We start from the raw sequence: 13,389 nt of genomic DNA, 5'->3' as shown, positions 1-13,389 counted from the left end.
TACTGCTACTATTCCCCACCAATTCACAAGAGAAAAAGTATTTTGTACTTACATTTAATACCCCTGGAACTCAATGGAAGTTGATTGAAGATGGCATAGTTGGTAGTGTTGTTATAACCAGTCAACTGAACCAACAGTTCCACGCAGCGCGCCGTCCGTGGTCTGTGCGTTAATGTTCAGACAATATGGCTTATGAAGCATCAGAAGGAGTATATGAGTATGTATAGAAAGCCTAAGATCGAGGACTCTTTGGCCAGAAATATGTTTCTTGGGTCCAATATGGACTATTGGAGCCCAAAAATCCATATGAACTGTGCATGAGCCACTTTCTGACATCCTAACTGAAAGTGGGTGAATATCAAAATACATGATAGAAACATTTTGTTAAACCACTTACAAGTGTTATGTTGACAACACTATTGAAACAATTACTTTTTATTACAACTGTACATGAATAAATAGGCCATTTGGCCCTGGACTAATAGGGTATTCTATTTGTCCATTCTATTGGCTCTATTCTATTTTGAAGACTTGTGCTGGCTGCACAAGTCTAATTTAAGGCTCTCACAAATAAATAGTATGGGTATATTATACATTTTCTGAGTCATCAGAGTGCCTTGAGTATTGAAGTTGTTGAGTTTTGTGTCCCTGGTGTTCTTTCATGCCACAGGGATAAAAGAAAGCATACAGTTTAGGCGGAAATTGTGAAAAAATTGTGTTATTTCTGGTTTAAAGAAGTCATGTGACCTCTGTGTTTGTCAGACAGATTCAGTACTGGGCTTAAATGAAAGCCTAAAAGGTCCCCTTTCCAACGATACCAAGCACCATATTATAGAATATTGACAATATCCCTGGCATGAGCCTAAACCAGATATACACCAGATTTCAAAAACGGAATTTATTTTAGCTGAAAAAAGTGATTTCGCTACCACCCCTGCACTGCTATCGTGATTTTTCTAGTACTAGGGGTGTATACCTTGCCAAAAATCACTATGAGACTTTGTCCCCCCAGATGATACCGATGGACCAAATTTGGGGCCCTGGCTCATGGACTAACATAGTTGTGAGGATACCGCCTGTTCTAGTATCTTTGACAGAAAAGGTAGATTCGAGATCGGCCTGTAATTGACTAATTCTGTAGGATCAAGTTGCGTTTTTTTAACAAGCGGTTTAATCATAACCAGCTTAAAGGTTTTTGGAACGTATCCTAATGACAAAGATGAATTAATGATATTAAGAAGCATCTCTTTCAGTAGCTTAGTCGGTATAGGGTCTAACATACATGTTGTCGATTTAGATGATTTAATAAATTTAACGAATTCTTCCTCTTCTATAGCAACGAATGAATCAAATTTTTCCTTAGGGAGACTACAATGCACTGCCTGATGCGATACGATGTTATAATTTTCTCCCTGATATGATCAATCTTATAAGTGAAGAAGTTCATAAAGTCATTACTGCTGTGCTGCTTGGAAACTTCTGGGCTTGAAGCTTTATTTTTCATTAGTTTAGCCAATGTTTCAAATAAATACCTAGGGTTTTGTTTATTTTCTTGTAATAGGGTTGAAAAATAAGCAGATCTAGCAGCTTTTAAGGCCTCTCTGTATGCAATCAGGCTCTATTTCCATGAAACGCGAAATATGTCTAGTTTTGTTTTCTTCCAGTTGCGCTCTATTTTTCTGGCTGCTCTCTTAAAGGACAAGTTCGGTATTTTACACTTAAAGCCCTGTTTACAGATTATTTCTGATGAAATAGAACGGTTAAGATTAAAATTTGGACACATGCTGCTGTCCCGAGAATTGTAGGTTTCTTTCGCTTCCCCCCCTCCCCCTCCAGAATGGCTGCATATGTGCATTGGAACAATCCTTCCTAAAGCGCATTAAACTTTCGTTTACAAAGACGTGAAACTCACCGAGTGGTCAGGGGTGTTCACTGATATGCTCACACAAAAATCGCTGCAAAAGATGCTTTCCAACAGGTTTTATCATAGTTTTTGTCCATCTCCATTGACTTGTATTGGATGTGCTGTGAGGTACGGTATTACTCCGCCGCCAGAAACTGGGCTGGAGTGTCTATTATTCAAGCTCTCAACGGAACAATGTACGGGTGTGAGGCGTTTGGAAAAATAGGTCCACAGTTTTACAACGAATGGTAAAACACCTGTTGGAAAGAATCTTTTGCAGCGATTTTTGTGTGAGCATATCAGTGAACACCCCTGACCACTCGGTGAGTTTCACGTCTCCAGCTCTCGGAGACGGCCAGGTGTTCTCGTCTCCTCCGCTGGAAGTTCTGCTGATCCCGCTGGACCGCCTGCTCTTCTCTGCGAGACCTTTCAGCCAAGAACTCTCTGTCTGCGGCTCTGCTGGCGTTCAGCTTCATGCGCTTCAGCTCGACCTGAGACTCCGCCAGCATCAGAGCGCTCTATAAAACAAGAGGATCGTTTACTAACACTTCACCACAGAAGAAGATTTGTGATCTAATACCGTAAGACACACACATGGAAGCCTTTCACTCTGTCGGTCTGGAAGAACTGCTGGGTTTGTGCTCTCTCGATGGCCTCCTCTCGTGTCTGGGCCCGGTATTCCGCTTCTTCCAGGTCCAGCTGTTTCCTCTTCTCCTCGGCCATCGCCTCTAGCTTTTTACGCCATTGTCCCTGTAAGGATGAAATCAGATTTGTTTGTTGTACTTTGTTACTGTACACATCAAGTCTCATATTAACCCTCAGAGACACAGGTATTGTTTTTTTTGTTTAGTTTTTTTTTAAATGAAGAAAAACTAAAATATCACATCAAGATGACATTCAAATTATAATTTAACATTATACCAAATCGTAACTTAATATTATAATAGAGGCACAGACACAAAAAGAAAATTAGACAGCGAAAAGTATAAACAAGGCTATATAAATAAATAAATAAATAAATAAAAGTATCTGCACATGCTCAAAAGAATAAATAATGGTAACATTTGTTTGTATTGTGTATGTTCTTTTTTGGGTTAGTTTGTGTTTTAGTTCTGTTCCCGTTCTCCCGTGTGCCAGTATAGTCTGAGTGTAATGATCCTGTGTCTCCTGCATGTTCCCATTGGTGATTAAAGCACTCTTAGTTTATCTCTGACTCGAGCGTGTGGAACTACATGTGACAGTCGTATAGTAAGTTCACCATTAGTTAAGTACGACGGTTAACAGGAACTAACAATGAAAAATAATTCTAAAACATTTATTGATCTTAGTTAAAGTTCATTTTATTAATACATTTTTTAAATCAACAGTTGTTAGTCTGTTAATATTTAATAGACCTGAGCTAACATGAACTAACAATAAACAGCTGTATTTTAATGATTAACATTAACAAGCATTTAAGATACTGTAACTGTTCATTTTTCTCAAGAAAAAACAAACCTCAGCTAATGCTGTGAACACACAGAGAGCCCTGTCAGCTGGTGGTATTATTTAAGGTTAAAAATAACTCAAATTAAATATAATGCGTTTTTTTTTTATAATAACAACTTTATTTAATGATACAAGTAAAAATATAATAAATATGTAATATAGTACACATATTTAGCAAAATACTCTAGCCACTCTTTTTTCTAGCCAACTAACGTGCTATAGCCTATATTATGGTCATTAAATGGCTTTCCTGAGGTAAATGTGACATAATTGTTCTCCAGCTGTTACTGACCTCTTCACGCGGATGAAAAACACTGATTGATCGATATTATGTATGAGGGATATACATTTTGGTAAGTTGTACTGTATCTTTCAACAGTGTTCGTGTTTTTTTTACTATTAGCTAGTAGAGATGATCGGGTCACGTGCGCTAGGGATCTGTCACGTCACATTTACAAAACGGTATTTATTGTTTGACTTTCGTATTAAAATTGACAGAATCTGAGAGCTGAGATTTTTTTATATATCATAAGTAACTACTCTGTCTAGTCTGTCGGTATCAGTGTCCTCTTTGCTTCGCGATTTCTCTGTGCGTGATAAAATGGATGTGTGTGAGAGCGTGTGGAAAGTGTCAGTCGCGCGAGTCTCACGGTGAATGCGTGCGTTGGCAGCTATGGTGAATAAGAGAGCTACACATGCAGTAACGTTATCAAGGCTGAGACCACAATCGAGCTGTTCAATTACATAGGTTTTACTGACACCAATAACAATTTTATGACAGCTAATCTTTTGTCCAAATTACAATCTTTGTAGATGTGGTTGTACTAGTTATTTGCTGGCTAATAACAAGAAGCTGTGAGTGAGTAGCAGCTAATGTTACAGTTTAGCAGCTACCCAGCAATTTTACATCAGTGGGAAAGGCAGAATTGCTCTTTCTTTTATTTACTTTCAAGCCTAGAAAATGGCCCAACCCTGAAGAAGTTAAAATAAACATGTAATAATTCAAATTATTTTATTATAATAGTAATATTCATATTATAAAAGTGTGTGTGTGTATATATATATATATATATATATATATATATATATATATGTGTGTATTTTATATATATATATATATATATATATATATATATATATATATATATATGTGTATTATATATATATATATAAACCAAAATTTCAACGTCTATTGGTCATTGAATTGAATTCAGAAAGTAAGTGATGTTTCTCAAACATCAGACTTCACTACATAAACATATATATATATATATGTTTTTAAATGGTGTTTAAAACTATTTTTTTTTACTGCATATTAGAGGAGCCAACAGCAGTAGAGAAGGAAAAATGAAGACTAACACCAGAAACATCAGGGGCCGGTTTCACACAGATAGACTTTGACTATGGCTTAGATATAGTAGATAGTCAGACTTCAGATAGACATCTAAATCAGACCGTTGCACAAAGCACTTAAGACTCTGACTATCTTAAGTAGGACTACACTGCAATGCATTCTGGGTAAAATAACACACTTTTTGGATCGAGTAAGCATATTCAACCGCTCAGTGCAGTTTACCCCAGCGGAACATATGTGTTTGTTGGAGGAGTATAACAGTTACAAGGACATTTTACTTGGGAAATTTAGCAGAGAATGTAGTAACAAGAAGAAATGTTTAAATTATGAGCCATTTTCCCTTTTCTTTTGGCTGTTTGTAATGTAACTGATTATTACTGCTGGTTGCCAAGGTAACATAGAGTCTTAGACCTAAGTTAGCCTGGGGGTAAGGTGCCTGGGGGTAAGTTAGCCTGGGGGTAAGGTGTCTGGGGGTAAGTTAGCCTGGGGGTAAGGTGTCTGGGGGTAAGTTAGCCTGGGGGTAAGGTGTCTGGGGGTAAGTTAGCCTGGGGATAAGGTGCCTGGGGGTAAGGTGTCTGGGGGTAAGTTAGCCTGGGGGTAAGGTGTCTGGGGGTAAGTTAGCCTGGGGATAAGGTGCCTGGGGGTAAGGTGTCTGGGGGTAAGGTGCCTGGGGATAAGGTGCCTGGGGATAAGGTGCCTGGGGGTACGGTGCCTGGGGGTAAGGTGTCTGGGGGTAAGTTAGCCTGGGGGTAAGGTGTCTAATTTTTTTGGTCTAAATTAAGTCAGTCTTTATTTTTGTGAAACAGTCTAACTTGCATTAGACTAGTCTATGAGCACATTTTAGACTTGTCTAACACTATAGACCGGTCTAAAATAGTTTTGTGAAACCGGCCCCAGGCTGAAATGGCCATGAATCAGGGTGGTAATAACTGGAGACTCACCATCTGTCGGCTCGGACTCAAGCGCATCTGTGCCGGCTGGCGGCTCTACGCTGGATGTGTCTGGATGAACCTGTGATTCCTGCTCAGCCACAAGAGGACACACTTTGGCTCGGGATCACGCTTAGGGAGTCTGTCATCATTGGTGTGCGAGCTTTGCATCCACGCTCCGCCCTGCAGCGCGGGTATAAATACGGAAGTGGATGCACGCACCACTTGTCTTTCTCTTCGGAGCCGATCGGTCTTCATGACGGTGTCTCTGAAGAGTGTTGATTCATTGAACGAGTGAGTGTGTCGGTGCTTCTTCTGGAAGTCTCTCCCGGAGCTGGTGGTTCTACAGCGTGAGTGCAGCGGTGGTCCCAAGCCTTCTGACCTCTCAACTGCTGTCAACAGCACTCCTGTTTGTGTTTGAGGATCTCTTATTCCGGTATGGAGATGGATTCGGTCCAACACATCTCCTGAGAAGAGCATGCTTTGGTCGGTGCCGTTAAGAAGTGAGAAAGGGTCCCACTGAAACCTTTCAGAGGCTCCTGGGGCGTATGGCAGACGCAGCTGCAATAGAACGGCTTCCTCCACATGAAGACCGCTTCAGCACTGGCTTCACGGCCGAGTCCCAAGGTGGCCGTGGCCGAGCGGCACGCTCCGAGTGACAATCACCCTGGCCTGCCGCCAAACCCTCAGCCCGTGATCAGACCTTTTGTTCCTCCGGGCCAGCCGCCCCTAGAACAAGTGTCCACCAACACCAGCTGGCCCCTCAGCTGGTGTTGGTGGACACTTGTTCTAGGGGCGGCTAGAACAAGTGTCCACCAACACCAGCTGGCCCCTAGGGGCGGCTGGCCCGGAGGAACAAAAGGTCTGATCACGGGCTGAGGGTTTGGCGGCAGGCCAGGGTGATTGTCACTCGGAGCGTGCCGCTCGGCCACGGCCACCTTGGGACTCGGCCGTGAAGCCAGTGCTGAAGCGGTCTTCATGTGGAGGAAGCCGTTCTATTGCAGCTGCGTCTGCCATACGCCCCAGGAGCCTCTGAAAGGTTTCAGTGGGACCCTTTCTCACTTCTTAACGGCACCGACCAAAGCATGCTCTTCTCAGGAGATGTGTTGGACCGAATCCATCTCCATACCGGAATAAGAGATCCTCAAACACAAACAGGAGTGCTGTTGACAGCAGTTGAGAGGTCAGAAGGCTTGCGACCACCGCTGCACTCACGCTGTAGAACCACCAGCTCCGGGAGAGACTTCCAGAAGAAGCACCGACACACTCACTCGTTCAATGAATCAACACTCTTCAGAGACACCGTCATGAAGACCGATCGGCTCCGAAGAGAAAGACAAGTGGTGCGTGCATCCACTTCCGTATTTATACCCGCGCTGCAGGGCGGAGCGTGGATGCAAAGCTCGCACACCAATGATGACAGACTCCCTAAGCGTGATCCCGATCAGTCGACTACGTCTCCATTCCCTCCTTCAGGGAACGAGGATTACATACGTAACCAAGACGTTTTGAGGGTTTGGATGGACTGTGTGACAGCCTTCAATCCTCTCCTGAAGATGTTCTTCCCTTTTGCCTGTTTTTCTGTAAACAACAAATATTGATTAGAAACATGTGTTTTATTAGCACAGATTACAGCTCAATGATTCACTAGTTCATGTTCCAAGAACACTAGAGAAATGGGCTAGCTGCATATGGCCGCCATGTTGGATTTCTGATCGAGCGAGTTTGTGCAGACGCCAGTGCAGAGAGCCGGAGAAACCAGAGAATGATCTTTAATAGTTGTTTAAAGAAAATGATACATCACTTAAAATAATACTAAGATCTATATTACTATTCCATGAGTAAATGACATTTAAATGTACGCACATAAAAGAAGATGTGTTTTTATCTCAAAATATCTTAAAGAACAGTTGAGTATTGCAATAAGGGAGATATAATCATCACTCATCTTTAAATTAGGGCTGGACCCGAATATTCGAATATTCGATTATTCGTTCGGTGGGTTGGTATTCGATGTGAAAATTTGACATTCGAATATTGGGATCCTGGGATCCCCCGCGAAACGGTTCTACTTGCATTAGACTAGTCTATGAGCACATTTTAGACTTGTCTAACACTATAGACCGGTCTAAAATAGTTTTGTGAAACCGGCCCCAGGCTGAAATGGCCATGAATCAGGGTGGTAATAACTGGAGACTCACCATCTGTCGGCTCGGACTCGAGCGCATCTGTGCCGGCTGGCGGCTCTACGCTGGATGTGTCTGGATGAACCTGTGATTCCTGCTCAGCCACAAGAGGACACACTTTGGCTCGGGATCACGCTTAGGGAGTCTGTCATCATTGGTGTGCGAGCTTTGCATCCACGCTCCGCCCTGCAGCGCGGGTATAAATACGGAAGTGGATGCACGCACCACTTGTCTTTCTCTTCGGAGCCGATCGGTCTTCATGACGGTGTCTCTGAAGAGTGTTGATTCATTGAACGAGTGAGTGTGTCGGTGCTTCTTCTGGAAGTCTCTCCCGGAGCTGGTGGTTCTACAGCGTGAGTGCAGCGGTGGTCCCAAGCCTTCTGACCTCTCAACTGCTGTCAACAGCACTCCTGTTTGTGTTTGAGGATCTCTTATTCCGGTATGGAGATGGATTCGGTCCAACACATCTCCTGAGAAGAGCATGCTTTGGTCGGTGCCGTTAAGAAGTGAGAAAGGGTCCCACTGAAACCTTTCAGAGGCTCCTGGGGCGTATGGCAGACGCAGCTGCAATAGAACGGCTTCCTCCACATGAAGACCGCTTCAGCACTGGCTTCACGGCCGAGTCCCAAGGTGGCCGTGGCCGAGCGGCACGCTCCGAGTGACAATCACCCTGGCCTGCCGCCAAACCCTCAGCCCGTGATCAGACCTTTTGTTCCTCCGGGCCAGCCGCCCCTAGAACAAGTGTCCACCAACACCAGCTGGCCCCTCAGCTGGTGTTGGTGGACACTTGTTCTAGGGGCGGCTAGAACAAGTGTCCACCAACACCAGCTGACCCCTAGGGGCGGCTGGCCCGGAGGAACAAAAGGTCTGATCACGGGCTGAGGGTTTGGCGGCAGGCCAGGGTGATTGTCACTCGGAGCGTGCCGCTCGGCCACGGCCACCTTGGGACTCGGCCGTGAAGCCAGTGCTGAAGCGGTCTTCATGTGGAGGAAGCCGTTCTATTGCAGCTGCGTCTGCCATACGCCCCAGAAGCCTCTGAAAGGTTTCAGTGGGACCCTTTCTCACTTCTTAACGGCACCGACCAAAGCATGCTCTTCTCAGGAGATGTGTTGGACCGAATCCATCTCCATACCGGAATAAGAGATCCTCAAACACAAACAGGAGTGCTGTTGACAGCAGTTGAGAGGTCAGAAGGCTTGCGACCACCGCTGCACTCACGCTGTAGAACCACCAGCTCCGGGAGAGACTTCCAGAAGAAGCACCGACACACTCACTCGTTCAATGAATCAACACTCTTCAGAGACACCGTCATGAAGACCGATCGGCTCCGAAGAGAAAGACAAGTGGTGCGTGCATCCACTTCCGTATTTATACCCGCGCTGCAGGGCGGAGCGTGGATGCAAAGCTCGCACACCAATGATGACAGACTCCCTAAGCGTGATCCCGATCAGTCGACTACGTCTCCATTCCCTCCTTCAGGGAACGAGGATTACATACGTAACCAAGACGTTTTGAGGGTTTGGATGGACTGTGTGACAGCCTTCAATCCTCTCCTGAAGATGTTCTTCCCTTTTGCCTGTTTTTCTGTAAACAACAAATATTGATTAGAAACATGTGTTTTATTAGCACAGATTACAGCTCAATGATTCACTAGTTCATGTTCCAAGAACACTAGAGAAATGGGCTAGCTGCATATGGCCGCCATGTTGGATTTCTGATCGAGCGAGTTTGTGCAGACGCCAGTGCAGAGAGCCGGAGAAACCAGAGAATGATCTTTAATAGTTGTTTAAAGAAAATGATACATCACTTAAAATAATACTAAGATCTATATTACTATTCCATGAGTAAATGACATTTAAATGCACGCACATAAAAGAAGATGTGTTTTTATCTCAAAATATCTTAAAGAACAGTTGAGTATTGCAATAAGGGAGATATAATCATCACTCATCTTTAAATTAGGGCTGGACCCGAATATTCGAATATTCGATTATTCGTTCGGTGGGTTGGTATTCGATGTGAAAATTTGACATTCGAATTTTGGGATCCTGGGATCCCCCGCGAAACGGTTCTCATTCGCGTTTAAATAAGGCCGGCGACACACTGGCTGCGTGGCGTGTCCGTTTTTATTTCGGCTCCCATGTTAACAGGTTGGAGTTTGCACACTGCCTGCGTGAGACACGCGTCTCAGGCGCGGCTCGAGCCACGCGGAAAACGCGTGCATGCTAGAAATAGAAGAGCGCAGAACAGCAGCGTTTTTATGGACCGAAGTGCATGCCTGAGCTTGCGTTTTGGGTTAAGCTGAGTTGCTTTGACATTGTGGAAAATAGAATAATAGAAACAAAATGTATTAGCCTTTTTACCCGTTATTATCAATCTAAATTAATCTTGTTTTTAATTTAACTTAATTTCGTTTTTTCTTTATTTAAATTTCGTTTTTCTTTATTTAAATTTCGTTTTTATTTATTTAAATTTCGTTTTTTCTTTATTTAAATTTCGTTTTTATTTATTTAAATTTCGTTTTTTTATTTATTTAAATTTCGTTTTTCTTTATTTAAATTTCGTTTTTCTTTATTTAAAATCTACCCTTTACTGTGTCAGTAATTTGTTAGTCAGAAAAATATTAGACTACCTTAAAAGTATTGCTTAATTTAACAGACCTGTTTGTGTTTTATATCACTAGTGCAGTGTCCGTTCTAAGCCCTGCCCGTGTGAGGTGCGCCGCTTCCCGCTCGCACTGTTCTGTATGTGTTGCGTCTCGCGTGTCCATCTATATTGCACCAAATGCGACGCTGCACTCCCTTGTGAAGTCGATTGAATGAACGGTTCTCGAAATAATCAAAATGCAAACGGACATACCGACACATAGAGATTCCTGCTCTTATTAGAGAGAAGAATATGTTCAGACCCCTCTCTCCGAAGCTTCGAATATTCGATGTTCATTACTACCGAAGCTTCGAAGCTCAAAAAATGGTATTTGGTCCAGCCCTACTTAAAATGGTGTGATTTTCAGCAGTTTTGAAAGGATGACAACAAAGCTTGTCTCGTATTTATTGTAAATGTCCAACAAGCAGGGACTGATCAACGCACGGGCATGTCGGGCGGGCACAGGGTGTTTTCCGACCTGGGGTTCACGACCCCCACTTGGGGTTGCTAAAGATTTACAAGGGGTTTCCAAGCTCACTCTTGTTTGAGGGTGTTACCAGTTTGACGATAAAGCCTACATTTGTTTCAGTTCTAAATTTGTACTGTAATTTCAGTTTTGGGATTATGAATTTGTTTAACTGCAATGTTTCACTTGAATTTGATCTGCTACCAGTTCTCAACGAACCGCTTCAGATTACGCAATAGAGAGAATAAACTAAGACTTTTCAAAGTCTGTGATTGTAGCGCCTCTTAGCGGTAAAAGTATTATTCTGGTTAAGTACCTACTGTATGAACGGGTCATAGAACTACAAAATGAGTTTTAAATTCATGATTTAATATTAATGAGATTTTTATTCATGTAATGTTCTAATTCTAGTTGTTTATGTTTGTAAATGCTGCGTGACTGTGACGTGTTTTAACAGTCGAGTCATATTTAAAAACTAAAGCGGAGCGGATCTCCTGTCGGAGAACATCTTTTAAGTAAAGCCTCAAACATACACTAATATTCAAAAGTTTGGTGTTGCTGTAATTTTGTATGTTTTGAAAGAAGCCTCTTCAATAAATGCTCACCAAGACTGCACGTATTTGATTAAAAATACAGTAAAAACAATAAAATTGTGAAATAATATTAAAATAGCTGTTTTCTGTGTGAATATATTGTAAAGTGTAATTTATTCCTGTGATCAAAGCTGAATATTCAGCATCATTACTCCAGTCTTCAGTGTCACATGATCCTTCAGAAATCGTTCTATTATGATGAGTTGATGCTCAAGAAACATTTATGATTATTATCAGTGTTGAAAACAGTTGTGCTGCTGTTTTATTTCCAGGATTCTTTGATGAACAAAGTAAAAAACACACAAAAAAACTACATTTGTTCGAAACAGAAATCTTTACTCTAAGTAATGGTCAATTTAATGCATCCTCCTTGCTGAATAAAAATATGAATTTCTCAAAAGAAAATTCTTATTGACCACATTTACTATCGTTTGGTCTGGGGTCTATTTAACAATGAATCCTGGAAAAAAAGAACAACTGTTTAAACTGTTAAAGCGCTTTACACAAAAATACTCATCAGCAAAACTGTTTTCAACACTGATAATAATCATAAATGTTCCTTGATCATCAAATCATCATATTAGAATGATTTGTGAAGGATCATATGACACTGAAGACTGGAGTAATGATGCTGAAAATGCAGCTTTGATCACAGGAATAAATTCAATTTTAAAATAAATTAAAATAGAAAAGTTATTTTTAAATGTTAATATTATTTCACAATATTATTGTTTTACTGTATTTTTTTTTATCAAATAAATGCAGTCTTGGTGAGCATTTATTGAAGAGATTTCTTTCAAAAACAAAATCGTACGACCCCAAACTTTTGAACGTTAGTGTCAAGCCATTCTTACTCCCGAGGCGTCAGAAACTGAAGCATGGTCCAGTGCCGTTCGCGTCACAATTAAGACGCTAAAGGGACCCCTAGGAACAGGGAACTTACAATGAGAACCTTTGGCGTCATACATGGGAATGTTATATCGTCATTATTAAATTATCTTTTGGGGTCATAATTCCATTATTTATAAAAATCATAATTTTGAAATGTTGGGTTGTGATTCTCAGTTTAATCCGCCAGCATAATTTGATTACACGATTTAGACACGTTTGAACATGTAACCCAACCCCACCCCACCCCACCCCTAAAGCTACCCATTTGTGTATTTTATAACATAAAACACAGGATATAACAGGCAGATACAACTACATGCACAATTTATTCAAAAAGAACAAATATTCCAAGTGTTTAGAGTGCAAACGATTGATGCGTGTGAAGAACAGACTCAAAAGAGATCACAGTCTCCATCCGCTGTACATCCAGTGCACACTCTCAAAAACCGCCGCCCGGCCCGGAGAAGCGTATCGTCAGCTTTGATTGTGAAATAGCATTGGCTGTCGTGTGTCTCGTGACCGATTGCGTCATGCTAAAGAGTCGGGTGGGTGTATCTTTGAATGAGATATGACTGTGTGTGTTCACGGAGCGGGATCATTCAGCGATTAAAACAGTAAGATCCACTCTGTTCTTCACATTAAGATATCGTATGGCTTCAGAAGACTTGGAATGCAACATGAGTTGTTTGTAACAATTTTATAGTGTTTTTGGTCAGTTTTTGCAATAAATACCTGTGACTGTATTTTTATTTGCCTGTTGCGTGTTTTATATTGTTGAGAAGTGGGTAGGTTTAGGGTAGGAGTGGGGTTACTTGCTCCAAAATATATAAGTATAAATAATTTAATATGCAAATGCAGAGAATTAAATGCATTTTGATCTGATGCATAAGGCAAACAAATGAAATCAATGGAGTTCCCTGTTCGTTGATACCG

At 41.8% G+C, this 13,389-nt stretch overlaps 1 protein-coding gene across 2 annotated transcripts; it reads right to left on the bottom strand.

The window, feature by feature from the left end:
- Positions 1-9: 9 nt before the first annotated feature.
- Positions 10-8,573, bottom strand: LOC309506424 (cilia- and flagella- associated protein 210-like). Of its 2 annotated transcripts, none has more exons than XM_082180367.1 (3): positions 7,876-8,573; positions 2,498-2,653; positions 10-2,421 (listed from the first exon to the last, which is right to left on the bottom strand). In XM_082180367.1, exons 1-3 carry the CDS (start codon positions 7,900-7,902, stop codon positions 2,203-2,205), a joined length of 402 nt encoding a protein of 133 aa, XP_082036493.1. In that variant the 5' UTR covers positions 7,903-8,573; the 3' UTR covers positions 10-2,202. The 2 variants fall into 2 exon arrangements, with proteins under 2 accessions (XP_082036493.1, XP_082036492.1); XM_082180366.1 differs by lacking the exon at positions 7,876-8,573 and adding an exon at positions 5,687-6,409.
- Positions 8,574-13,389: the final 4,816 nt, after the last annotated feature.

This window comes from Leuciscus leuciscus (assembly GCF_965113295.1).
Source record: "Leuciscus leuciscus genome assembly, chromosome: 9".
Lineage (NCBI taxonomy): Eukaryota > Metazoa > Chordata > Actinopteri > Cypriniformes > Leuciscidae > Leuciscus > Leuciscus leuciscus.
Note: the sequence above shows the minus strand (reverse complement) of the source record. Positions and strands in the feature narration are given on the sequence as shown.